At 36.5% G+C, this 27651-nt stretch overlaps 1 protein-coding gene across 1 annotated transcript in view; it reads left to right on the forward strand.

Annotated features, from left to right (window-relative positions):
- CapaR (Capability receptor) overlaps positions 1 to 27651 on the forward strand; it is a 45019-nt gene that overhangs the window by 7923 nt on the left and 9445 nt on the right. Inside the window, exon 2 of the mRNA XM_068766792.1 lies at positions 22205 to 22295. Within this exon, the coding sequence (XP_068622893.1) occupies positions 22205 to 22295 (91 nt within the window). The remainder of the gene's footprint in view (positions 1 to 22204; positions 22296 to 27651) is intronic.

A 27651-nucleotide genomic window follows, 5' to 3' on the forward strand; every position in this document is an offset into this window, starting at 1 on the left:
TTATTTTTTTATGTTTGTGAAAACTTTTAATTAGCATATTTACGTTTTCTGATTATTATTTAATCTTTCCGTAAGTTTTACGGAAATAGTAGAAATAGTGAATTAATAACGTACTAGCTGTACCATGAACGCGTTGCTATACAAAATGAAGGAAAGACATTACAAAAATATTCAATTCACTTTGAAAAAATTGTGATGATGCAGCATTTTGTTTCAATTCGACATTTATTGAAGAGAGACATACAATATTTGTTGCGTTTACATCTGATAAGTAAACTAATAAATCAGAAGGTTATGTTCATGTGAGAAGCATGAATTCTCCAAATTGCATTTAGACATTTGCAACAATGGCCCTTGCGCTTTGTTAATTGTAACATTGTAACATTGTAAATTGGGAACTGTGCGTAGTTTGAATTCGAATGGAAGATCTGTCGAGATCATTTGTATACGTGGCAACAGGTTCTTCATCCTAATAGTAATTGTAAATTTACATCTTATTATCAGCCGATGGACGCCCAATACAAGGCACAGGCATTTCCTAAAGATCGTCACGATGACCAGTTCTGGGCTGCCCGTATCCAGTGACCACCCGTGATCTTAACTGTGTCGTCGGTATACCTGATGGTGGGCTTACTCACGTCTCACGTCGTGTCTACCGGCACGTGGTTGCCACTCGAGTATCTTTAGGCCACAACGGCCGAACATATCATAAATTTAGATAATATAACATAATTTATATCATTGTAAGCAAATAAAGTATGTTCCATAAGAACAAATTCTTTTATTAAATGGATTTTTTACTAATCCAGAGTATATAAACTTTTTATTCAGCCGGACTGCGTGCGTAGACATGATTAAACAAAACCTTTGTTCAAATCCAACAAGTTACGAAAGTAATTGTCGCCTGCTGAATACGGATTCCGGAATATTTTGTCAGACAGCTAACGGAAAGTTTCGCAAAATGAATAAAAAAGTTATTCCGGTACTACGCGCCTACTGAGTTACACGTACTATTTATTAACTGCGTAGTTGTAAGAAAGATTTAAAATAGAAAATCTCGTAAAGCGCACTTTAATTTATTATTTAATGGAACCAAGCGGTATCTTACGGAAGTCCATCCTAAGTAAGAAAAAGACCGATATTTAGCCACTTCCGCACATGCAGTGGCAGTCGTGCAACAAAGTGCACTGCCCGATACAGAGTCCTGTGTTTGGCACTAATCGGTGTAACATAACTCCTGAAGATGCCCCGTGGAGGGGTGAAACACGTGTTGAGTGATGTGACGGAGGCAGTTGTGTAGTTCGCATTGTTTGCCGCATGCGCATTTATCAGCGGGCTGGCGGGCGGTGCACTTTGTTGCACGACTACCACTGCATGTGCGGAAGTGGCTAAATATTGGTCCTTTTCTTACTTTATTTTATTATTATAGATAGCACTATTAATTCGTTCAGGTTTTACGTTATTTCAACTCTTGTTTTCAGTTTTGATTTCAGCTGAGCGCTACACGAAATGGAATTTGGAGTACGGAGATCCATAAAACAGATGAACGTTGGGCCTTGAAGTTCTAGAGTGGTGACAATACAACAACCGGTTTTATTGAAAATCTAAAAGGCTGGTCCACCGGCCGTAGATGGCGTCTAAAAATGAAAATATTATTGAAAAAAATATATTATTATATCCAATAATACTATATTGTTATTAATGCGTGGAATTAAATGTTATCGCTGCTCACTCAGGAAGCTAATTATTGTCGCGCGCTCTTTATAAAACTATATTTGTAAAGAGCAACTGTTGAGTTTCTCGCCGGCTCTCAGCAGAACTGCCTTCCGAGCTGGTGGTAGCTTCCAGAAGGCCAATGTTGACTTTATGTTGAGTAACAATTGCGAAGTGCACGTAATAGCCTATTCGAATAAAAAAGAATCTGCTAGAATCTCTTATCATCCGCTAAAGCAAAGAAACCCAATAGAGGAGGCAGAGAACCTAAAAGGAAAAGAAGGGCAGGAAAGAAAGGAAGGCAAGGAACTAAAATAAGACATCTGTTTCCATGAAAAAATATTTCATCTGGCCGTCAAACTCTTTTATCCTATAATTAGATTGGGAGACACAAAAAAGATATTTTTGATTTTTGATTATTAAAACACAATGGGCGGATATAAAATCATAAATTATAAATATATTTATACATACACATGTATATACATATATATAAATGTAATTTATTTGTAATTTCTGTAAAATAATTATAATTTCGTCAATTATATATATAACTAGACTCGACTGGAAAAAAATATGTATTCGAAACATTCTTTCTTATAAGGTAGACATTGGTTCTTTTGTACAAAGTTTGCTAACCTATGTTTATCAATTTGAGTCGTTTTGATCAAAAAACTATTTACGTGAATGCCTTTCGCATATATTTTATATATATACGTATATAAATGGACAAATAGCGAAATAGTTTGTCTATTTAGTCGAACGCTGGAATTTAGTTTGAAGCGCATTCGTTTGGGCGGATTATAAAGGCGAGGTTGGGATAAATGTGATACATGCGACATACGTACTACAGAGTCAAACCGCAATCAGTGACACGCGTTATAGGATTCAAAAATTAAGAAGATAATTAATTTAGGTAATACGTTCTATGTGAAAATCCATCGCCACGATCACCGGATCTGGGCTGTCTGCGTCCAGCGACTTTTCACAACCTTAGCTATATCGTTGTCCACCTAGTGGGATACCAGCCCACGCCGCGTCTGCTGGCGGTCGCCACTTGAGAACCTTTTAGACCCCAGGGGGCAACTAAGGTACTCTGTCTTGCAACTATTAATAGTGTGCATTCACAAGTATGATTATATTATTATTGTCACGTACTGTTGGTTCTGACACGAAATGAAACACCACTGGTTCACAAGGAGTCCTTTATCCACAAATCGGATGGTCACCCTACTTAAACAAAAAGTATACATTCGCTTAGTTCAAACTACGCTTCCAAATCACTTTAAAACTCAATGTCCAAATAACTTGCAAAATAGTCACTTTGTATCACTGATCGTAGATCTTAATCTTATAACTCGAGAAACTACACTCAACTGTCGACATGGGTAGTACACTTATTTATACTACGGATAAGGTTCTAGTATGTTCGAGATAGTACTGGGTTAGAATTTATGAAAACCGTGTACAATAAATTATAAATAACTTCAAGGTCTAGAAGGTTCTGTAACTTGTGCCTTGTCACATTGTTATAAATATTAACCTTCCAAAACGTTCTTTATTAAAAAACGAAAGAATTTACCAATATATCTACACCATAAATGTCAAAGCATATTGCCATTTGACGTCATTTGTAAAAGTTAGGACACGTTCACATTATGACATTACTTTTGAGCCACCTATTATATTGTGCTCAATTTATCAGACGAAACGTTGTGTTAACTAAAGATATATCAGAAATTTTAACCTTGTTATGTATTTCTTTAGGGGCCATGTCAGTAACTCGTTTTAAGGCAACTTTGTAGACTTGCAGTAAACTCCTGTGTCATGCCTTAGAAATATCACGTAAACTATAATTAGATAAAGAAAATATTACAGTTGAAAGTGTTCTTAGGCAAAACATAAAACCAGGGCTGAATTGCTTATACTAATATACCAAGGGCTTATGTGAACGAGATTGTAAAAAAATAATCTTCGATCGCCCCTTGGAATTATTTCTTTTAAATTTCTAGGAGAAGCTTAATTGATTCCAATTTATAACAAATAGAACGCTTCCGACACTCTTTCCATGATAAAGAAAAAGAAAGTGATGGAGTAGAAAATAATGTAAGTATAGATATGTATATACCATTAGGTAAGATAAGTTTCGACCCGAGGAAGCGTTGAACAAATACGATATAAAAACTGAATAAAATCCGACGCGTGCATTAAAAGTATCCGGAAATGCAATCCAAAGGCAAATGTTTACATATGAAATGAAACGTTCCACGGGCTCGTGAAAACGAGAAAATCCATTTTGGATTAAGCGCTCGGATCGCGCGGGGAGAACGCGGCCGGTACACGCGCTTGTAAACGAGAGGCTAACGATCCCGCAGAAGGAAAACGTGAGTTTTATCAACACGCCGACAGCAATAACACTGCTTAAAAAGTATAGAATGTAAATATAAGTTTTGAAAATGTGTGCTCCCTAAACGATCGCCTTATGATGTTATATACGTATGTATGTATGTTTAACACGTTCACTGCGGCTTGAGGTCGATTCAGTCTCATGGTAGACTTTGCACTGGTGCGGCGCGTAAAACTCGTGTTTTCTCTCTAGTGCGGCGGCTGTTTACACTCAACCGTATGAGGTATGACAAAGACAAATATAGCTTTCTTTATGTCTGCGAAGCATTGTCTCAATATTGTAAAAAAATGATTGAAACATGAGGCAGAAAAGGCCTCAACCGCACTACTAGGAAGTTCAGCTTGAGGCTGATTCGACCTCAGCCGCACCAGCTGAAAGTTCTTTAAAATTGGGCCCGCAGTGAACGTGTTAATGCTAGATTACCATCATTAGCTAAGCATGACATGTGGTCGGAAATGAAAGTCCCTTGTAACTTGAACTCGTGTTCCTCTCGCTCTCCATGTAAAGTTTAATTATGTATAAGTTATGCAAAGTCACCAAAACAAATCGCTTGTCTGTATAATTAACACGCGCGAAGTTTCAATTGGGAATAGACAGTTCGTTAGCGCAAATTGGATTATAACTCGACGCCATTTTGGTCGCGTGTGTTATCTATTTTACTCTCTACGGTTCTGTGTGATCTGTGGTACGCAACTGTACAGATCAGTGTTTCCCAACGCGAGGCCCACACCTTACAGGGGGAGGAGGGGCTATCTTATTGTTGACAATTTTAAAGTGGATCCAAAATATATACGTTACATAAGGCGCAAGGAATAAAGAAAGGCTATGGAATGGCCAGGGGCGACTCTAGCTCGTGTAACGCCCGTGTGCAATGTAACCCTGGCGCCCCATAGGCCTGATCCCCCCCCGCGGCTATAACTATTAACTTTGTCGTCGTAACAAAAAAGTGTTTTCATATTCCAACAAACTATTTTATAAGTAGGTATAGCTTTTAGTATGGTATTAGTTACAGCCTTTCTTATGACGGCAGAATAACACTCATTCTTTTTTTGCCTGTAGAACATCTCTGATGCGAAACGAAGTGGCGAACCGCGATAGATTTCAAGACGGTGCTCTTAGCTGTCTCAGGGAGCGCCGTGGCGGCCTCTGAGACGGCCTCTGAGACGGCGACGTCCGTGTGCATTGCACATCTTGCACTATAGGTTTAGCCGCCCCTGGGCATGGCACATAAAAGGTTAAAAACGATATAGATGCTAGGGGAGAATTGAAGAATTCTTTTACATCAGTAAGTAAAGAGCGAAGCAATCACCTTTTAGTACGGACTATCAAAGTCTTGCATAATCTTTAGGCTTTGAAAAACTTATTAGCTTTTTAATTTTTCCAACAATGCGAATATTATGATGGGCATTAATAGTTGGATTTCATACTGCAATATCACGGTGAGTTTGTGACAGCTTCACTTTAAACTGGAATATTACGCGGAGCAGAGAATAATTGATTTTTTATAAAAATATTACACTGGATAGATTCCATGTTGCAACCTACTGAAGTATGATACTGTGTTCTAAGTAAACCTAATTAATCTCTTCAAAAATTAAATCAATCCGTTATTGCACACGGTATACGTATGTAAAATAAAATTCAGTAATCAATTTCACATCTGCTACTGGAGAGATTTAAACCTATTATTAAAATATTGTTGTAAAAATTACGTCGATACTCACTCAGGAAACTGATCATTATTAAGCACAATATTTCTAAAAGAGCAACTGTTGACTTACCCCGGCTCTTACTCAGTAAAACTGCTATCCGGGCCAGTGGTAGCTTCCTTTAGGCACAATAATGCCGACATTTCATGTTAATTGACGATTCAAAAATACTTGTAGTTGTCTATTCGAATAAAAAATATTTTGATTTATCATTTATCTCGACATCAAAGAAAGAACAAATCCGTGCTGGGGCGATACCTCATCACCAGTTAAACGCGTACTCTATATAACCTGTTGAAGGATTTATACTTGTCAAGAGCGAACATCGAATAAAGTCTGGAACGCGCGTCTAAAACAGTATTAGTGCGATCATTTATATTTGCTAGATAGAAAAAGGAGTTTGTTGGATGAAGGCAAACGCCAATAAGGAAGCTCCCGTAAATTTGATACGCGGGTCGTCAGCCCCGATCTCCATAATCGCCCCTATCCCTACTAAGCGACAAACTCGGCATCCTCGCCTTGAATCAATGGAATGTTTTGAAATTTGACCTTTGTGTCTTTTTTACATTTACATTTAATATTTGCAGTACAATAAAAACTGCGCTTGAAATAGCTGGAGAGTCGGACTTCTTATTGCATTATAACACTGAATTTAGGATAGTTGGCTGCATAATTAGTGGATCGCATTGCACGAAACGTTGCAATTATTTCGACACATCGATCATTTACCACGTGTTGTGTAAATGCCCTTTCAATTAGAACGACAAACTTGTAATTAGTGATTGCATGAATTATGGCTTCATATTTACATGTTAACGGAAATCGTATCAACAAAAATATAAAAGTTGTATCCGTTGATTACAATCCAAACTCTTTCCCTGACGGTTTATGTACTTAAAAAATAATTTCGTTCCAAATTACTGAGTACATACAAGGCAATTTTAACCATAATATAAATATATAAACAAACATAATATAGATGTATAAACCGTAGTCTTTGATCCCTGTTTAGGAATGTTTTTATTTTTATTTGTTTTTTCATTGTTTGACCATAAACCATTATGTGTTCTCAGTGAGATAGTTATAAGGTAACAACTGTAATTAATTTTATATTTCTAAGCTTCTATGTTTGTACTTTCTTACTGCCTTTTGTTACTGTCTATCTCCTATAAAGTAAATAAACAAATAAAGGGAAAGTAATAAAGCTCTTAACAACCCTCTCAATGATATTAGCGTAAGCATTTCATTAATTTTGAATCCACACAACACATGGCTGAGACGTGTTTGGTGCGTTTGGGAATCCAATATCGTCGCTTAGTGAGTTGCTTGTATTCCTACTCGTTATCAAATGAGTCGCGGATTTTGAAAGCGAGGGAGAGTAGAGGGAGGTAGAATCCCTCTCCCCTCGTCTTACAGCAGTCCTCTATGCGATAAGAAATTAATATGGTCTCCCAATGTACATTCATTTTTATTTATTCGTTCTCTTCATTTTCTATTTAAAATTAATTCACTTCAATTATAATGCGGGCTTAAAAATTATCAAACTTATATTACAATGAAATATCCAAGGCACAGAATAATATAAGAAACAGAGAGAGAGAACATTTTTGATAAATACATATTTGTTGTTTGAAGGAGTTTTACTAGTGCACTTTAAGAGAACAATGCAAGAATTCAATTCGATGAATAGATTTCTCAGTAAAGGTATCTCTCAAATTAAATGTAAAGTCGCTGATTCAAACGCCTCTTCACATTGAAAGGGAGCATAAAAGTGTATAGAGTTTTTCATACATAATTAATGCACTTAGTGTGGATTATATAAGATTGTATGCCGGGAATCGAACTCGCGACCCATGATCGCAAGTCTCAGTCCTCTGATTCTTTATATACTCGTATATATATATACATATCATATATATATCATATATATATATATAAATCTCTTTTTACCTCCACTTTTAGACCTTATGATCGTTGCCATTTTTTACAAATTTTAAATTTTGAGACATATTTTTTTACATATCATGTAATTTTTTTATTTTTACCCTCTTTATTGTTGCCATATTTATTTTATGCGACAGTTTTCATCCTATAAAATATTTCTCATTCTAGTCATTATTCACATTTTTTTTCCAACATTGCCTTTAGTACCTCATCTTCACCTTCTGGGTTTTTAAATTTTATATCACAGTTTGGTTTCTAAATTTTATATCACAGTATATTTGTTTGCAATATGCCGTACTAATTGACTAGTTTATTTCTCTTTTGTATTATTATTTTGATACATCATTTATAAATTTTTTTTATTTCTACTATTTTAACATATATATATGTGTATATATTTATTTTTATACATATACATATATATATATATATATAACTAATATATAAAATTTCCATGTCACAATGTTAGTTACCGTACTCCTCCGAAACGGCTTGACCGATTTTAACCAAATTTTATACGCGTATTCAGTAGGTCTGAGAATCTCTCTCTGGCTACTATCTATTTTTCATACCCCTAAGTGATAAGGGTTGTTCACCCTTAAAATTTTTTTTATTTTTTGTCGAAATTTTTGGTTTTTATTTTTTTATGATACAACATACAAAAAAACATACAACCCTAAATTTCACCCCTCTACGATCAACCCTTATTTTTAAATTGAAAATTAAAAATATTTTTTTTTCCATATATATATTGAGATTTTACCCGACCTTTTTTATGAGCTTAATTCTGTGTCTACTTACCGCACTGTGGCAGGCGATGTTGTCAGCTTCGATTGCTTTTCCAAATCCATCTCGCAGATGGACCGAAATCTTCCAAACCGAATCATAGCTTTAAGTATAAGTAAGTTATAAAAATATGAATGAATTCAGTAAAGTGTTTCTAAAATTGTGGCGTGGGGAAAGGAGATAGAATCCTAATTGATTCATCGAATATGTACATATACTTTATCGGAACTTCAATTCTAAACTTCAATGGAGTTCTCACATTGAGTATCTTGCAGTCAGGCTTAGTGGTGCAGTTTATGCCGTTAGGAAGATAAAACCCTACTCCGATATTGATATTGCTAGGATAGTATACTTTAGTTATTTACAAAGTATTGTATCCTAGTGATTAATGTTTTGGGGTAGAGAAGCTGATATTCAAAATATATTTGTCTTACAAAAAAGAGCTATCCGTGTTATTTACGGCTTAGACCGCGAATCTCCTTGAGAAATCGATTTAAATATGTAAATAATCTACAGTGGCTTCACAATATATTTATGTGGGAACGGAACGTAAGAGTGAAGGAAGTGAACGATTGATTGATGAATGAATGAAGAGTAGGAATGAATTAGAGCATTCTCGGGGAAGATGGCGACGGGCTGGTTTGTACTATGTAAGAAGTGAAAAATTAAAGTGTTAAAAAAATATATCTAAGAACATCTATTATTCGCCTACGTGATTCACTCCCACATTTATGATAATATTGGGACGTTTACGATAATTATAATTAATTCCAAAAATTGGAGGTGCCAAAGTTACGACCACAAAAAGCGGCATCAGATTTTTAATCAAATTCCGCAAAAAGTTATTGAACTACTACGATTGAAATTGAAATGAATGAAATTGACGAAAAAAGCTCATTCAATAAGTGAACATTTAAATGATAAGAATCTTTGTCAGTGATATTGCTTAATTATTTTGATTTTATTTATGCTACATCTGATAAAGTGTATCTGTATTTAACTTTATTAGATGTGTTGTTGTGTAGTTTCTTTCTGCTTCTTCTCCACAAATATAACACTTAGTGAAGCAGAGTAGAGTCAAAAAGTAAAATGAATTAAAAATATGAATAAATAACAAGTGGTTCCAATGTTGAATAAACGAATTTACTCTTTATCTTTATATAGGTACTATTATTACTTATTGTATTTTCATAGCGCGACGAAATATATAGGCTGTAGAGATATCAAGAGGGGACACAAGCAAATGTGACCTAGTCCTATTTTAACATTTTTTTCACAGCAAAGCAAATAAAAATGTAAACCAGAAGCAACTGAAATGGTTGAAACATTTTACGTATTGCCCTTTGAACTATACGAATGTATTCGAGTGCACTAGCTGAAATTAAAAGTGTTTCACAGAGGCATTATATTTTATTAACATTCAATTTCATTTACCTTACCTTACGGTCGTGTAATATAACATAAAACGTTAATCGTTTTTAAAAAGACTATTAATATAATTTAATTATTTATTTCTGTAGCGTTATATGATTAAAACCCTTCGGTGTGTTTATTGTTCATTTCGCAATACGAGACGTGCAATATAAATTAAATATGGCGGCGTTGTCAAGTTCGCTTACTTCTCCCCCATTACCTGTCGTAAGAGGCATCGGATTCGTGGGCGTTTCAGGTTGAGGACTTTCAAAGTCCACTCAATGCGAACCCGAGAAGGGCAGAAATGCCAAGTGGTCTCTAGTTATTGCGGTACAGCGTGGATGACAGGGGAGGCACAGTTTTCTCCAGGAATGCGTCTTGGCATAGTACTGGTAGGCGGCTGCGAGTTTCGTAGGAGATCCGGCGGACCCTCCGAAAATACCGAAGACCACCACTGAGGTGATTTTACCACAGAAATTTCCAATAGAACCGGTTAGAATTGACCTATCCACCCTCTTATGCCCTACTATGTTGCACTATTTCTTCGTAGTCTTGACTTTAAAATCTTAAGCCCCAAGTAGTCATGAGTTGTCTACCTGTTAGTTGTTAAAAAACAATTTAGAAAAACAATAACATTTCTGTTCAAACGAAAATTCTAAACTATAGTGTTACCGAAACCACTATACCGCGCCTTAGGCGTGTGCGCGGCGAGACGGGGGAAAGCAACGGTTGCTCTGTTCTGCCAGCTCGCGTTGGCACGGTACAGCGATTTCGGTAGCACTATATAAACAAATTTCGGTTACAAAAAGTATTGACATCAGTATTAGGCACGCAGAATCAAGTAAGAAAAACAACGAAAACGGGGGGGGGGGGGCACCGGTGTAACATAACTCCTGAAGATGCCCCGTGGAGGGGTGAAACACGTGTTGAGTGATTTGACGGTTGCGGTTGTGTAATTCGCATTGTTTGCCGCATGCGCATTTGTCAGCGGGCTAGCGGGCGGTGCACTTTGTTGCACGACTACCACTGCATGTGCGGAAGTGGCTAAATATTGATCCTTTTCTTACTTAGGATGGACTTCCGCGAAGTAACGCCTGATTCCATTAAATACGCAGAATCAAGTTTTAATACCAATGGTATTATATATTAAATAAATAGCTGACCCGGTGAGCTTCGTTTCGCTCGGTAAATGACGAGGAGATTTCTAATTTATATTAAATAATAATGTTATGTTGTATGACCCGTGGCGCTTTTTCGTCTAACACAATATGTCGCTACGGGCGTTGTTATCTGATTCTAATCACTCGTTTGCGAGTCCGACTTGGCCTCGCGTATCGCTACCAATACCTTAATTTTACGCTCACGCATCGCAGTAAATTTTTGTGATGTTTATATAGTAGTTACATATACGCTTATTTATTTTTATTTCTTACAGGCAGTGGTAGCTCAGCGGTAGATGCTTGAGTTGCGATCGTAGGTCGCGGATTCGATTAAAGAGATGACATCTTAAATAATTCGCACTCTGTGCATTAATTACGTAGGATTGCCACTACTCACGAGTTTTCGGAGGATAGGCAGCAGTGTCCTTTGCATACCATGATACAACACTGCGATAGAAGCCTTGAAGAAGGCCTATGTGGGTTCCGGGACGGGCTATCGAAAAATAGCACGGCGCGAGAGAAGACCGCGTGGCGATCCCTGACCGGGTGAAACCGCGGTCCCCCGTTTAGCGCAGAGGGCGACCACCGGGGGGGGGGGGGATTAGTGGGTAGGCACGTAGCTCGAATAATTGTTTGTCTGAAGTGGCAGTGGGCGGGGACAAGTCGTTGGCATATGCCATGCAGCGGGCGACCAAAGCCAGTCTCAATGGCAATATTAAAATTACATATGCATTCAGACAAAAGGTTCACGCAACCGAAAGACTAATTTAAAGCTGTAATAAAAACCGAGGACCAACCCAAGCGACCCCATTCAGCGAATTTTATCACAAAGGTCCCTAGTTGAGTTAACCTTGGTACTTGTTAAAACTGATACACAATACACTTAAACAGTTTTGCAGTTATTTAGTGCAATGTTTTGTACAGTTTATCATAATTTTAATCGAATCGAAACATAATTGACTAAGCTATCGATAAAAAAGTAGGCGGTAGGGCTGTATAGGCTTTATATACACGAGTACAAACGTTCAGTGAAACAAAAGTCGGCGCAAAACCCGATCACCGACTGCGTGGTAATTAAAAAGGCAACTTTGAACGAGGAACAATTATCAAGACAGTCGCAATTTTGTACCACTACCACAAGAAATTTCCTGAAAAAAATTTTCGGACTACGATAGATATTGGTTATAAATTTTAACAATTCTTCATTATTCCGTAGTTTTGAGGTATTTTCTTTGTAAGACATTTTTATGTTGTCACTTTTCAACTCATGCAAAAATACTTTTTGATTGTGCTGTGAAAACTATTTTTATAACAAAAGTAATTAAGCATAAATGAAGCTTTTTTAAGTTTAATAAAGTTTTATTGCGATCTTTAAGTATAAATCAAGGTTTTATTTTTATTTTTGAGTATAAATGAAGCATTTGGAAATGTTTAAGGGTAAATTAGGCTTTTTTGGAATGTTTAAGTGTATACACAGCCTTATTTTAAATTTGTATTTACAAATCAAACTTTTTTGCAATGTTTAAGTGTAAATAAAGCTTTCTAGCAATGTTTGAGTGTAAAAATACTTTTTAAAAATTTTTAAGCATAAATAAATCTTTTTGCAATATTCATGCGTAATTTTCTTTAAAATTTAAGCGTAAATGTAGCTTTTTTGCAATGTTTAAGTTAAAATGTAGTTTAATTTTACGGTTGGTTGGCAACTACTCACGTTATGCGGCGAAACTATTTCAATTAGCAATAATAATAATAAAAGTGTACATCGTCGTGCACGGGAATCACTTTTATTTCTATCCAAGAGCGAGGCACCGGGTGTCGGCTCTGTTACGTCTGATGTTTTTTCTTGCTCAATACTGTCTTTATCCTGGACATAAAGACAATATTTCAGTAGATATAAGGAAAAGAGAGCTTATGCCATGTTATGCTACATGCATTTCTTTTTTATTATTAGTATCTTTGTTCCACAGACATTAGCGTCCGCGCCTTTTTTTTATATTTACATTTAGTGTTTACTAAGTCTCTTAATCTATTTTAACGACGCCCTAACAATGTGCAGTTTTTTAAATTACGTTTTGTGCGACCACTTCCTTGTCCCTACTCCATATTGTTATCCTCAGGTTGTGCGCCAGTATCTGTGCGGTTGCCGTGTTCATCACATCGATGAATCTTGCGATCGCATCTTGAGTCTCGTCCGTGTATACACGCGCGTGTGTGACGTGATATTGCTACAGCCGCATGATGGACATTGCTATACAGCTCAAGTTATTGCATTTATTTACTTGATATGATTTACATACCGCTCCACTAGTCTACGTACTCTTAAAAGTTATTGACCTAAAATAAATTATTGAAATATATTTAAAAGCAATCACTTTATATATTAACTTCATTTCTTCAAATTAAATTAAGATTATTTACAAAAACTAATTTTCTATATCGCACGCTTTAAACTTTCTCGTAAATGTGGTCTGTCACTTCTGATCTCATCGGCTAGTTCACAAACGCTCAACAAGTCAGAAATTTGATGATCCGTAGACAAAAGAAAGTAACTAATACGGCCCAGCGGATTGGCAAATTGAAACGGCAGTTGGCAAGCCATATAGCGCGCAGAACAGATGTCGATGGGCATTAAGATTATGGAGTACAGAACCTGCAGCATAGAACCTTGTTAAAGTCCCAATATTTAGCCACTTTCGCACGTGCAGTGGTAGTTGTGCAACAAAGTGCACCGCCCACCAGCCCGCTGATAAATGCGTATACGGCAAAGAGAGAGTTCACTCTGTGTTTGGCACTAATCGGTGTAACATAACTCCTGAAGATGCCCCGTGGAGGGGTGAAACACGTGTTGAGTGAATTAACGGTAGCAGTTGTGTAATTCGCATTTTTTGCCGCATAAGCATTCATCAGAGGGTGTGCGGGCGGGGCACTTTGTTGCACGACTACCACTGCATGTGCGGAAATAGCTAAATATTGGTACTTTTCTTACTTAGGATGGACTTCCGCAAGGTAACGCCTGATTCCATTAAATACTTGTTAAAGTCGTCGGAACACGCTGGATGCAGGTCGCCTACCGGTCCTATTGGATATCTATGGAAAAAGCCTATATCCAACAACAGACCTATAGCTGAAATAATTATGATGATGATAATTAAAATTTTAGCAATATGATTTATACTTTCATTGTAATTGTTTGTTTCTTGAGTAAGAATGGTATACGAGTATTATCAATGAGCGACTGCCAAAGCCGAGATGCCCTCGTGCGGGTAGGCGGGAGGTTGTAGTATATAGCGGCCTAAATTGGGGCTTCCCCGGGAACCTTCTAAGCGCCTTTAGTGCTCTGCCACTTAGCACTCGCGCAATCTGCAAATGCCACTTGGTCAGTAGTACAAGACAGATAAAAAAACCCCTCCGACATACGGGCTGTCTAGTTTCTGGCAAGACGTTTGGTTCTTGAATGGCGGCCAATGATTTTGTATATACCTTGTCTTAATTTCGTCGCGTCGCCCTGAAAATCGAACCTGTGTCTCGGTCGTAGGACGACGCGACCTTTGAATGTACCAGAAAGGATTGTCTTGTAGGCGATGGTGCTTACAAATTACAGAATGGCCGGGGAAATTCGATTTTCAAATTCAAATAAAAAATCTACTACAATTAAATGTTTAGTTCAATTAAAATTATATTATTGTAGTATTTCCAATCAACTATTGAAAAATGATCACTGTGAAAATGTTACATATGTTTTTTTAGAATGCGACAAGGTATTGATTTATGGTCGTACAAAGTCTGCATGAAGAGATAGGAAAAAGTAATTAATAATAGATTCATTTTCATTTTGCAAATTCGTTCATATATCTTCCTACCGTTCTCTCTTAAACTGGCTGTGTATCCGACAGCGCTGTTCTTTGCGTGCACTAATTACGCTTTTCTCTTTATTATTTTCTTCTACTTCACCTGCCTACTTAAAATCTCAATTCCAGTTCGTAGCCAGTGTACCTGAAGACACTTCGCTCCTGGAGCAATCGTCTACTTCAATTTCCCCCTTAGTACCGACTTTACTTACAGCTTCGCAATACAATCTATTCTTATCTAGAACGCACTCCCCCTCGATATCAGGATGATCAGGAGTCGTTGCGCATTCAAAGTGAAGGTTCGAAAGTTGTTGCTTGACCAGCTGACAGAATCATCGCGATACTTGAAGCTTATTGTTTAATTTATATAAATAGTGTAAGTCGATATTAAAATATATGTATTATATTGTATTTATACTATAATTAATACATTTATAAAATGTTTTTTTTAAATCTTCCTTGTTATTTTCCTGCTCATTTAGATTATTCTTATCTTTCTCTTTTATGTTATTTATTTATTTTACTTACCCTTATTAATTTATCTCTGTCAGAATATTAACTGATAGAATATTAAATGCGTTCGGCATTAAGTTCGCCGTTATAATATATATACATTATATAAGATTTGTTGTAATAAATAAATAATTATATTATATAATAATTTGAATTAGAAAACGTTTATTATATATATATATATATATATATATATATATATATATACATATATATATTTCTGAAACCATTGATTTTTGGATAGTGTGTACAAAATAATATTAATTGGTAGCAAATGTATATATTCACACCTTTAAAGCTTTTCGACAAATAACAAATGATTTTCTTATTTCCCTTATCATTGGAAGACAAATTGCGAGCGGCAATAGCGCTAAGGGCTCGGTCCACGACAGTCTATTTGTTGCCCATTAATCTGAGAAATGAACAATTACTACTGAACCCATTTATCACACATCTGATCAACAAATGAGCTTCACAAATTGACTTCTATTATCTCACGTATTCTTATAATATGTTTTTGTGCAAAAATAACCGAGCCGATAAATAATGGTTGAACTAAAGTTATTTATCAGTGATCTTTTATGAATCCGTATTTTTTATTCCTTTTATTTTTATTTATAATTACGATCATTTGTGTACGTGAAGTTAATTTTAAAATTAAATTTTTTTCATTTTACAATTAAATAATTGTATAATGTATAATGTTTTTTAATATTAGAAAAGTTGATAATTTTTCAATGACTAAAATTTTAATAAAACTCTGCGATTAGCGTGGCACGACAAAATGAAAGGGAGATAGACTTTATCGTTAATACAAAATTATTGTTCATGGTGGTTTATGGTATTTTGAATTAGGAATAAAGACATTAGTAGAGATTTAATGGAATCAGGCGTTATCTTGCGGAAGTCCATCCTAAGTAAGAAAAATACGTAGTCGTGCAACAAAGTGCACCGCCCGCTAGCCCGCTGATAAATGCGTATGCGGCAAACAATGCGAATCACACAACTGCCACCGCCAAAAAAAAGTTTGACCCCTCCACGGGGCACCTTCAGGAGCTATGCTACACCGATTAGTGCCAAACACAGAGTCTCTGTCTCTGTGTTCGGTGCACTTTGTTGCACGACTACCACTGCATGTGCGGAAGTGGCTAAACATTGGTCCTTTTCTTACATTAGTAGAGGAGTGAACTAACCATCATAGTTCAGAGGTTAAGCAAGTTGAAGTAGCATTGGGCACAGTTCGCGGAATATTTAGCCAATTGGAGGTTCTTAGGTTTTGGAGAGGAGGACGCGAATAGGCAAGCGCAGGACTGGACATCCGTCCACAAGGATGTACAACCATGTTAAGAATCTTTGAAAATGCTAGATGAAGACCGTTGCCAATCGGTTCTATTGTAAATCTCTGGGAAGGTCCATGGCCATTTACAAGGCAAAAGACTTAAAATGACGGTTTTCATTATTACAGCCGTGAACTTGTTACGGCTGTAATAATGAAAACCGTCATTTTAAGTCTTTTGCCTTGTAAATGACATCATGTCTCTCTCTTCATTCTATAGTCCTAACTAACAATCTTTTTTAGATTCCGTCCAAAAACAAATCAATTGCTTCAATGGCTTTTGTTTGTTGACAGTTTTGCAACCATAGAATCATATTTTTTTATTAATTGTAATTTGTATCGCTAGGGTTTTTTTTTACAATATTTTTTTTCGTTTTTACTAAGCGCAGACAGTTGGGAGAGGGTTGCCGCTATTTGATACGAATCTTTCTTCTCCCAGCTGCAAGGCACGACGGCGTTTTATAATTATTTACCATTTTTCTTAAACTATTTTCTCTTATGGGTAAATGCTAGCTAAAATATATACATATAAACAGTACAATTTATAATTTTTACCCGACTATATATTAGTTGGTACATTATTTTATTTAAAGTAGTTTCAAGCGCTACAGACCGTTAAATGCCTTAAGGTTTAGGACAATGTGCCGGGCTAACTCATCAAAAGATTTTGCTGTAGATTTTTTTCCTGAGATTCGGTAAGTTAAACGGAGGTATATTAAGCATAGAAACGTATTGGAAATATAAAAGAGAAATGTATAAAATTATGACATATTCTGGGAGTTCCTAGCACAAAAGAAAATGGTAAAACACATCTATTTGGCAAAATGCTATATTTAAGAAGTAGTGATACCCCAGCGGTAGAGGGCTGAAGCTGGTGATTCACCGCGGGTTCGATTCCGAGAATACAATGGGCAGCAGCGTCCTGTGAGAATCATAATAACACACTAATGCCAAACCAGATCGACAAACACGGCGATTGTGGTATAAAACCCATAGATTTCAAAAGCCTATGTCTTGCAGTGGGCTAAAAATATCTTCCATCTCCCTCAAAGATCTCCATGATAACCGGTCTTGCGCTGCCCGTATCCAGCGACTTCCAGCGACCATGACTATGTCGTTGTCCACCTTGTGGGGGGCCCTGCCCACGCCACGTCTACCGGTTAGTGGTCGCCACTTCAGAACCTCTCGGCCCCAACGGTTGCTCCGACTACGGCCACATGATAAATATTAAAAAAAAAACAGTGTAATATAATATGATAATTATAAAGAAAATATGTGTTAAATATTTGAACAATAAATGTAATGTTGCAAAATAAAATAGTAAGGAAACCTAGAATGTAGTGGTTGAGGATGGATGTATGGCTAATGGAATGAAAGAGAAAGACTGGAAAAATTGTAGAATGAAAGAAACAGTACGACAGATAATATTTCATTCTTCTCTTTCATGTATCATATTATAACATATTATAATATGATACATGAAAGAGAAGAATGATAATAATAAAAAATATGAATAAATTACTAGAAAATAAAAAGTCCCTGTCCCACACGAGATAGGGGAACGGGAGGTCCCCAACAGCGGGGACCATTTAAAAAAATTATATTTAAAAATTATTTTGATACATTTAAACGATTGTTATCTCTAAGATTTGTTTTATTAGAGTTTTCCATACAAACGCGAGCGTTTGAATGATGATCGGTACGTGCTGCACGTGCCTCGCTGCGGCAAATTCCGATTGTTTATAACAGTGGAAGGAATTATTTGAATCCATTCGTTTCAACGCACTGATATGTTGCCCGCAATTTGTCGGTTGGTTAATGTATCTGTTAGAAGTGCTTTTGCGGTTTAAGCCTCTGATTTACGGGTTTAACAAACTTAAAACCGTATTATTATCCACTTTAGTTCATTTACAGGAAGACGAGTTACTGGCGCAAAATCTTTGAAAACTTTTTTTGGGATCGTTCTGAAATATGTTGCATGAAATATCTTCTATCGGACATAAAAACACGGGGTAAAAAAAGGACCAATATTAAGCCACCTCCGCACATGCAGTGGTAGTCGTGCAACAAAGTGCACCGCCCGCCAGCCCGCTGATAAATGCGTATGCGGCAAACAATGCGAATCACACAACCGCCACCGCCAAATTACTCAACACGTGTTTCACCCCTCTACGGGGCATCTTACGGAGTTATGTTACACCGATTAGTGCCAAACAAAGAGATAATATCTAACACTATGAATAAATTGAATGAAATTGTCACTACTCGTAAATGTAGAAAGAAAGAAATGTGTTCGTGGATAAAAAATACAAAAGATATGCGGCATTAATTAGCAAATCATTTAAAATTACAAAAGACTAGCTTAGTGGATAGACGTAGATAGGAAAAAATATTAAAGTAAAATACAGCCCTCTGTGCCCATAGTAACAATTAACTTGTGTTATGGGCATCGGTGTTACTTGAAATATTACTGTCACCATAATTTACAATTACTAATAAAAATTTATAAATAGTGTACATAGAAGTATGTGAGTTGTATAAGTGTTTTGTGTGTTGTTTACGAATGTAAATGTATATGAGGAATTTAATTAAAGTAACAATTGTAAAGGATTTTATCAGCCCTTTCTGTATATTCGTATATATATACCAATATTCTTTAATATTTTAAACTATTTTGTTAGTAGGTAACAATAAAGTTGGGCTGGATTTTCACTCTGAAATTAGTGTAAATCGCAAAATAGCCACAGCTATTAAATAAGTTATCTTAAGAAAGTTTTTTGTTTAGCGACTTTGTTAAAATTAGTTTGTTTTAGTTAAATTGTATTACATACTAAACCATAACTAACATAACTTTTAAGTAAATTTCGTTACTTATATTTTATGGACTCACTAGATTCTCAAATAAAATTTATTCATTCATTTCATTATTCATTTATTCATTAGACTTTTCGGAGTAGAGTACCTTAGATATAGAGATATTTTCTATTATAATTAAAATAAAAGATTGCTGTGTGAAGTAAACCGAATGGATGTTCCAGAATGCATGTATTTCTCAAACTTACACAGCTGTTTATAAACCTGCGAGATAATATCATAGAAGGTTCCCAAAGTCGCGCGACCTATAACTTATAGTCCTGTTGCACTTCAGCCGTTGCTCGAAGTTCGACATCCGTCTCCCACGTTGGCAAGCAAAAGCGATACCATTTATATTTGAAAAACAATATTTATATATTCAAGTCAATTTAAAACTAGTGTTTTCAATTCTTTGTGTAGATAACCTGTTGACAATTAGAGTAATTGAGTTCAGACCATAAACTACATTCAATTTAATCGCGCTCTATTGTCTTTGCGTGGGCGCGGCGGCCATTTCATTGCGGCCGCCATTTTGATTGCGTTGCAGCGTAATAGAGATGCGTCGTAAAGTTTTTATTGTTATTATTAATGACGTCACAGTCAGTTCTTATGTTAGCTTTGAAAATTACTTTAGATTTGCGATATTTTTACAAGGAATGTCGTTAAAAGTACTGATTTACATTCACATAAACATTTTAATGAAACGTTAATTAACTAATCTATATTTTATTTTAATAGGGATCATTCAAAGTAATTACTTTGGTACATTTTGAGAAGAACGCAAGAAGGACTTAATTTCATGGAAAATCGAATCAAACTGTACCTGTGTCGACTGCTTTAATCTTAAAAAAAATTATAAGTTCCTAGCGGGTGATGATTATAAAGAATTAGTTAATAATTATTTAATTATATAATTTAATATTTAATATAACGATTAATTTTAGATTTAAATAAGAAAAGGAAGGCCTAAGATATGTTGTGGAAGTTTTTTGCAAATGCGTACAGTCAGACGCGTAAATCATTTGTTAACTTAAACACTGTTACAAGTCAAATGACAATGATATTTTTTATAAATCTTTTTAACAATTATTGACTCTATCTATCTACTTTATATCAGTATAGCTTGCGTTATGTTATGTTTCTATATTTTTAAGGTACTTATAACTAGAGAATAGATATTTACATTACCATACGGTTTAATATTTTTTTCTTTACCGTGGTTACCGAACCGAGAAAAAGGTCAAGATCATTTCGTCAGTCGATTCTGTTAGTAATATCCTGCATATGAGCGTACTTGAACTTAATTTCTCCGGCGTTTTGACGATATAAACATTTTCTGTTTGCAAACACGACTACAAGTTCGTGGGATATTTATGTAATAGATATTCGTTGGTTCTTGTCAATTGTCGACTCAATTTTTTATCTTACTTGCACTGCTGTCTCCGAAGCGGTGCGCTTGGGCTATAGTTTGACATCGGGTAATGGCAAGACCCGATATAACATTTTCACAGTGATCACTTTATACAGGTGATTTGAAGGTGAAGAAGCATTAAGCTTTAGCATTATTTGCCTGATAAATTAGTTATACATTTATCTGATACATAACCATATATATAAATGTAGTAGATATCTACAACCACTGTATTGTGTTCTCCTGTGAAATTCTTCCCAGGGACGGTAGGTCTTAGAGGTAATGACATCACGAGGTCCGAAGTAGAAGCATGTCTATTCATTCGAGTTTCATCCGCATTTATGCCGATGTAAATGAACAATTTTATTTCAGTGAGATTCCCCTTTTCGATGAGCCGCTGACGATGACGCCATGCTGCTCCTATAATATCGAAGTAAATAAAGAATTACATTTCTATGAAATTCCCCTTTTTGGTGCGTCGCTGACGATGACGTCATGCTGCTCCTATAATATCGATGTAAATAAAGAATTATATTCCTATGAAATTCCTCTTTTTGGTGCGTCGCTGACGATGACGTCATGCTGCTCCTATAATATCGATGTAAATAAAGAATTAAATATCTATGAAATTCCCCTTTTTGGTGCGCCGCTGACAATGACGTCATGCTGATCCTATAATATCGATGTAAATAAAGAATTACATATCTATGAAATTCCCCTTTTTGGTGCACCGCTGACGATGACGTCATGCTGCTCCTAAATTATATCGATGTAAATAGAGAATTACATTTCTATGAAATTCCCCTTTTTGGTGCGTCGCTGACGATAACGTCATGCTGCTCCTATAATATCGATGTAAATAAAGAATTACATTTCTATGAAATTCCCCTTTTTGGTGCGTTGCTGACGATGACGTCATGCTGCTGCTATAATATCGATGTAAATAAAGAATTATATTTCTATGAAATTCCCCTTTTTGGTGCGTCGCTGACGATGACGTCGCGATGTTATATTGATCCTACAGCCTTGAACTTGAAGCTGCGTTCAAGCACAGCCGTTGTACCTAGTTCGACAGTGTATAAATTTGTTAAAGTGTTTTATCTCTTGGCAGGTCTCCCGAACGATCTGTGGGTGTATTGGCACCAGTACCCCTACAGCTTCGGTGTGGTCTTCTGCAAGTTCCGTGCCCTCATATCTGAAGCGTAAGTATCTTAAAGACTTGATTTTAGTTATTAATACATCATCATCATCTCAGCTGATAAACGTTCTCTTCAAGGCATAAGTCTCTCATCAAAAGTCGTCACGATGTCCGGTCTTGATCTGCCTGCATTCTGCGTCCGGTCGCGACCTTGACTCTCGGTCCACATAATGGAGATCTTACCCAAGCCACGTCTACCGGCTTATGGTTGCTAAACGAGAACTTTTTTTTTTTAATTATTTAGTCTTTTATATCGTGACATGATTATTGCGCCTCCTGCTGTATTCCACAAGGCGCTTTCACTGGTGGCATGACACGTGAGGATAGATCTCAAAAGATATTTGCAGGACGATAAAGCAAACATCTATAACTAATATATATATAACACATCAATTTAAACACAAACTAAAACTAATTTTTTTAAAAATTATTAAGAAATATTTACTGGACCTATGATTATATATACTGTAATTCATCTTTCTTGCTCTGTTCCTTTATTATTCTTCAAACAAGTGCGATCTAAGTGAGTTTGATGTTTTTATTTACTAGTGTATTCATAATTATGTATAATACCGTATTTATTACAGATATACATATATTTGTATATGTATGTATGATTGTCATACTATGATTGTCTGTAAGAAATCGCCTCGTGTGATAAGACCGCCCATTATACTGTTTTCTTTCCTGTTATGAAACTATTTATTTATTTTCTTGCGTGTACGATAAAGTATACTAAATTAAATTAAACTAAGTAATACAAGCTGCGAGATTAAATTCACGACTTAGCTCGAAGAATTTCTCGTCTGAAATGGCAGAGGGCGGGTTACTTCGCCCGTGCAACCGTTGGTCGTTGGGGCTTAAAGGTTCTCGAATGGCAACCACGATCAGGTAGACGCGGCGTGGAAAGGCTCACCATTAGGTATCGACGACATATTTAAGGTCGCGAGATATAGCTGGATGTGGGCAGCGGAAGACCGATCATCGTGGTAATTTTTGGAGTAGGCATATGCCTTGCAGTGGGTGTCCATCGGCTGAAACGAAGAAGAATACAACATACTATGTTTTACCATGATACGAGATACCCTATCCGAGAGAGAGTTCGCGTGGAGACAGTAAACAGGTCCTTAATTTAATTTACTCGGGCCTGCGCGCTGGTGAGGAAGATCGCCATCTGGTCATTTCGGCGAATCTCTCGAGACACGGGGTAGGGTTCTGCGTATGTCCGATCGACGTAGGCTCTTTAGGTACGGCTGTGGGAGTGCGGGTTCCAATGTGCCCGCTTAGCGCAACGCTAGCCTTCCGTAACAATGACTAAATAATTAGTATCATTTACTAGAAAGGAACTAGAATTGAATTCAGCACCATTGCCATTATTTCCTTCACCACCATGCTGCTAGACTTAGATCTCACTTGTAGAATTGCCCGCTGAATGCGACCGTCACCTAGCTTATTTTGGGCTAGCTTATATGGGTGGACGATCTACATTACGCTTGCTCATCCTTGGTCTCTGCTTCAGAACTTCAAGGCTCCAGTGGTTATCCATTGGTCTATTTGACTTTACTTAAACACAATACAATATATTTTTTCTAATATCATACAGGTTGTATAACAGATCATACTCTTGTATAGAACATGTAAGTTACAATGACCTTGATAAGGAAACAACTAATCATTGGGGTCATCGACCCGTTGATGCAATTACTGAAGCATCAAATTGTTCATTACCGGTCAATCGTTGAACATGTAACAACAGATGTAACACATGTAACACATTGTATTATTGATCAGTAGGTAATCGAGATTATAAATAGTAATCTTAATTGTTAAATGACTTAAAGTCTCATTATTTGTTTTAATAAAAATGTGCTTAGTTATATTTTTTTTATGGCCCCCGCTATTGGGGGCCTCTCGTGCCCCCTATCTTTTGTGGGACTTTTTTATTATTTACTTTCTCTTCTTTCATACTTCACATTGTCTTTCGGTCTATTCTTTCATGCCACAATTCAGCTGTCTTTCCCTTTTGCTCTGTATCACCTTGCTAAGTTATATTTAACAGTGTCTGCATGACGGAAAGGTTTTATTCTTCTCCATGTGACGTCATTATCATTTCAGCCATGGACCGGTTTTATAGGATAGTGGTCCGAGAATTATAAAAATCCGAGCATAGCTCTCTTCATTCCTCCTTGTGCCTTTATAAGGCCCACCGTAAAGTAACACGTCCTTATCATCAGCGGCAACATACGAGGTGTGTTCAAAAAGTATCGCGAATTTTGTGTATTTTCAAAATTTATTCGTGAATATCTATTTTGTATCCTTCAAAGTAATCCCCCTGGAATATTGTACACTTGTGCCAACGTTTTCTCCAATGTTCGAAGCACTTCAAAAAATCATTTTTTTGTATCTTGTTCAGCTCCTCCTTCGATGCCGTCTTTATCTCGTCAATCGTGGCGTGGCGTCGTCCTTTTATGGGCCTCTTTAGTTTCGGGAACAAGAAAAAGTCACAGGGGGCCAGATCTGGGGAATACGGTGGCTGCGGTATCATTAGTGTCGTACACTAGTCAAAGAAGACCTAGTGCAGGATTAAAATTAGACCCAATAAAATGCATTTTGTGATGTGGAAAAACGTTTATTGAATAATTAACATAATTTGTGCCCGAAAAATGAATAATGCGCCTACGAGCGGTTGCGCATAGTTCCCTAGTTCAAATCCGACTCCCCGAGAACTGCAACGGACGCCGGCGCACGTGCTGCGTCTTGGCTACCTGCCAAGGCGCAAGCAAGAGCGCGTATAGTGCACGCCGTGCGAGTGAGCGAGACGAACAAACGGTTGAGCGTTGTGACGACGTCCGCGGGAACTTTCACATATGGCGGCTTTTAATGTAGCTATATTATTACAATTTATTAATTATAAAATGTAATAGAACAATTTCAAACTGAAATAAAGATAGAAAAGATTCTTTGAGCAGCCGTAACTATCATGTATGCATATACTAAGTTTATGTTAGACTGTAGTGTCCAATTGAGAGCGAGTTTGAATATTATAAAAAGTGATTTTTCTCTTATGTAATATTAGATGTTGAAATGAAGAGAAAGAGGGATTAAATTTATAGCCTTAATAGGGCTATAATCAAACGATGGAAAACCCTTTTTTTAAATCCCTGTACCCTTATAATTTATGTAATCATACATATTACATTATAAATATTCTTTGCCTATGCTCTTGATAATACAGATGATATGATATGGAAAATAGATTAATTATTTATTTAAATACACCAGCATTGTATAAGTTAAATGTGAATTATAAGTTGCCGTATCAATAATTCTTCTATTATGTGTACCTTTATAGTTGGAGGATGAAATATCACTGAAACTATTTTTCTTTCTTCTTTCTTTCTCGTTTTCTTTTTTGCTAGCGGCGCATCAGACAGGGGAATCCCCTGCCAGACGGCAGACGGTTTATATTGGACGAATATGGTTTTTATAGTTTTGATAAATACATTTAAAAAAACTTTTAAGATAAACGGTTTTTTGATACCCATATATATTGTGGTGGTTGTGGAAAAATATGTACCTAGTCCGCCATATTGGAACGGCGTCCATCTTGAATTTTAAATTTTCACATAATCATCGTGTTTTACTAGTGTAGCCCTTTCATTTGATATCATATTGAGGGGGTTAAGGATAAATATGTAATCCGCCATTTTGTATCGGCGGCCATCTTAGATTTATAATATTAATGATTTTATTATATTGTATTGTCATCTAAATTAAATGTGTGTACACCATTTCAAATCAATCTGACAACGGGAAGGTGCTTAAATTTCAATTTCTAATTTTGACCTAAATAAATAAACAAATGAATTATTATTATATATATTTAATTAACGTACGGGTCGAACTAAATAAAACCGTTTAAAAACTGGTATAAATCGAAGAGAGGCCTGATCAATATACACTTCTATTTTGGACTTTGTGTTGTCATTACCTTCCAGACCAGTCACGTGGCGACTGAAGAGTTAGATGTTTATATATCATACTTAAACCAAGATACCACCAACCTTTGTCTTCAGGCATTGCATGTTTGACGTGTAAACATATATAACATTATATGTACAGAAAATGTTTATCCTGGTCTTTGATCACGTTAATAAGCTTTTTAAAAGTGTTTATTTTGTTAATAGCTACCGCGATACTTCAAAGGTCTATTTAAAAGTAAAATAAATAATGTATATATCAAACGTAAGCTAATATAGTAAATGAGAGTTTAAATAAATTCCGTCGCCGGCACAGGTCGCGTTATGTGCTATGCAAATTGAGAGATGTACGAATAAATATTTGGAATTGAGTTTGTTAGTTTTCACTGAACACCTTTTATAAAAGGACCTTGGGGAGAACGGCGAACGTATATATACTTCTATTACTTACTTACTACTTACTCCGCTGGCTCAGTGACCCATAGTGGGTCTTGGCCTCCGAAGCGAGAGACTTCCACTTTCCTCTATCTTGCGCCATCGTCTGCCATTGGTTGACATTTAATTCTGCCTCAACGCGATCGATCCAGCGATACCTGGGTCTACCCACTGGTCTTCGACCCCTCGGTTTTTCCAGGTACGCTACCTCCACGCTCCGATCCGATCGCATTCGTTCCAAGTGACCAAGCCCGCGGATTCGTTGAGCTTTATATTCGCCAATACATACTTCTATTAAAACTTTTAATTGATTTTTTTTTTATTGCATATATACAAAAATCAATGGTTTCCGAAACAATAGATAACGTAATAATAATATAGTAAGAAACAAGGTTTTCACAATTCGGATACTTCTTTTCAGCTGAAGGACGCCTACTGGAAGACATAGGCCTCCGCTAAAGATATGACGGGTGCTGCGCTGCCTGATTCCAGCAACATCTCGCGGTCTTAACTGTGTTGTCAGTCCACTTAGTGGAAGGAGCGTTTGAGAACATTTCGGCCCCAACGGCCGTCGGTTGCACGAGAGATGTGCTCCGCCCAAAGTCACTTAGGACAAGTAAAATCCCCTTGGACTAGCAGCAACAACATTACAGTTACTATATGATGCCAAGTGAACTCGGAGGTGTAGGTGATATAACAGACTTTTGTATAAATATTAAACATTTAATGGAATCAGGCGTTACCTAGCGGAAGTCCATCCTAAGTAAGAAAAGGACCAATATTTAGCCACTTCCGCACATGCAGTGGTAGTCGTGCAATGAAATGCACCCGCCCGCCAGCCCGCTGATAAATGCGTATGCGGCAAACAATGCGAATCACACAACCGCCACCACCAAATTACTCAACACGTGTTTTACCCCTCCACGGGGCATCTTCAGGAGTTAT

This window comes from Battus philenor, unplaced genomic scaffold (assembly GCF_028537555.1).
Source record: "Battus philenor isolate CCGP_79_NKW_IND1 unplaced genomic scaffold, ilBatPhil1.0.hap1 SCAF_22, whole genome shotgun sequence".
Classification (NCBI taxonomy): Eukaryota; Metazoa; Arthropoda; class Insecta; order Lepidoptera; family Papilionidae; genus Battus; species Battus philenor.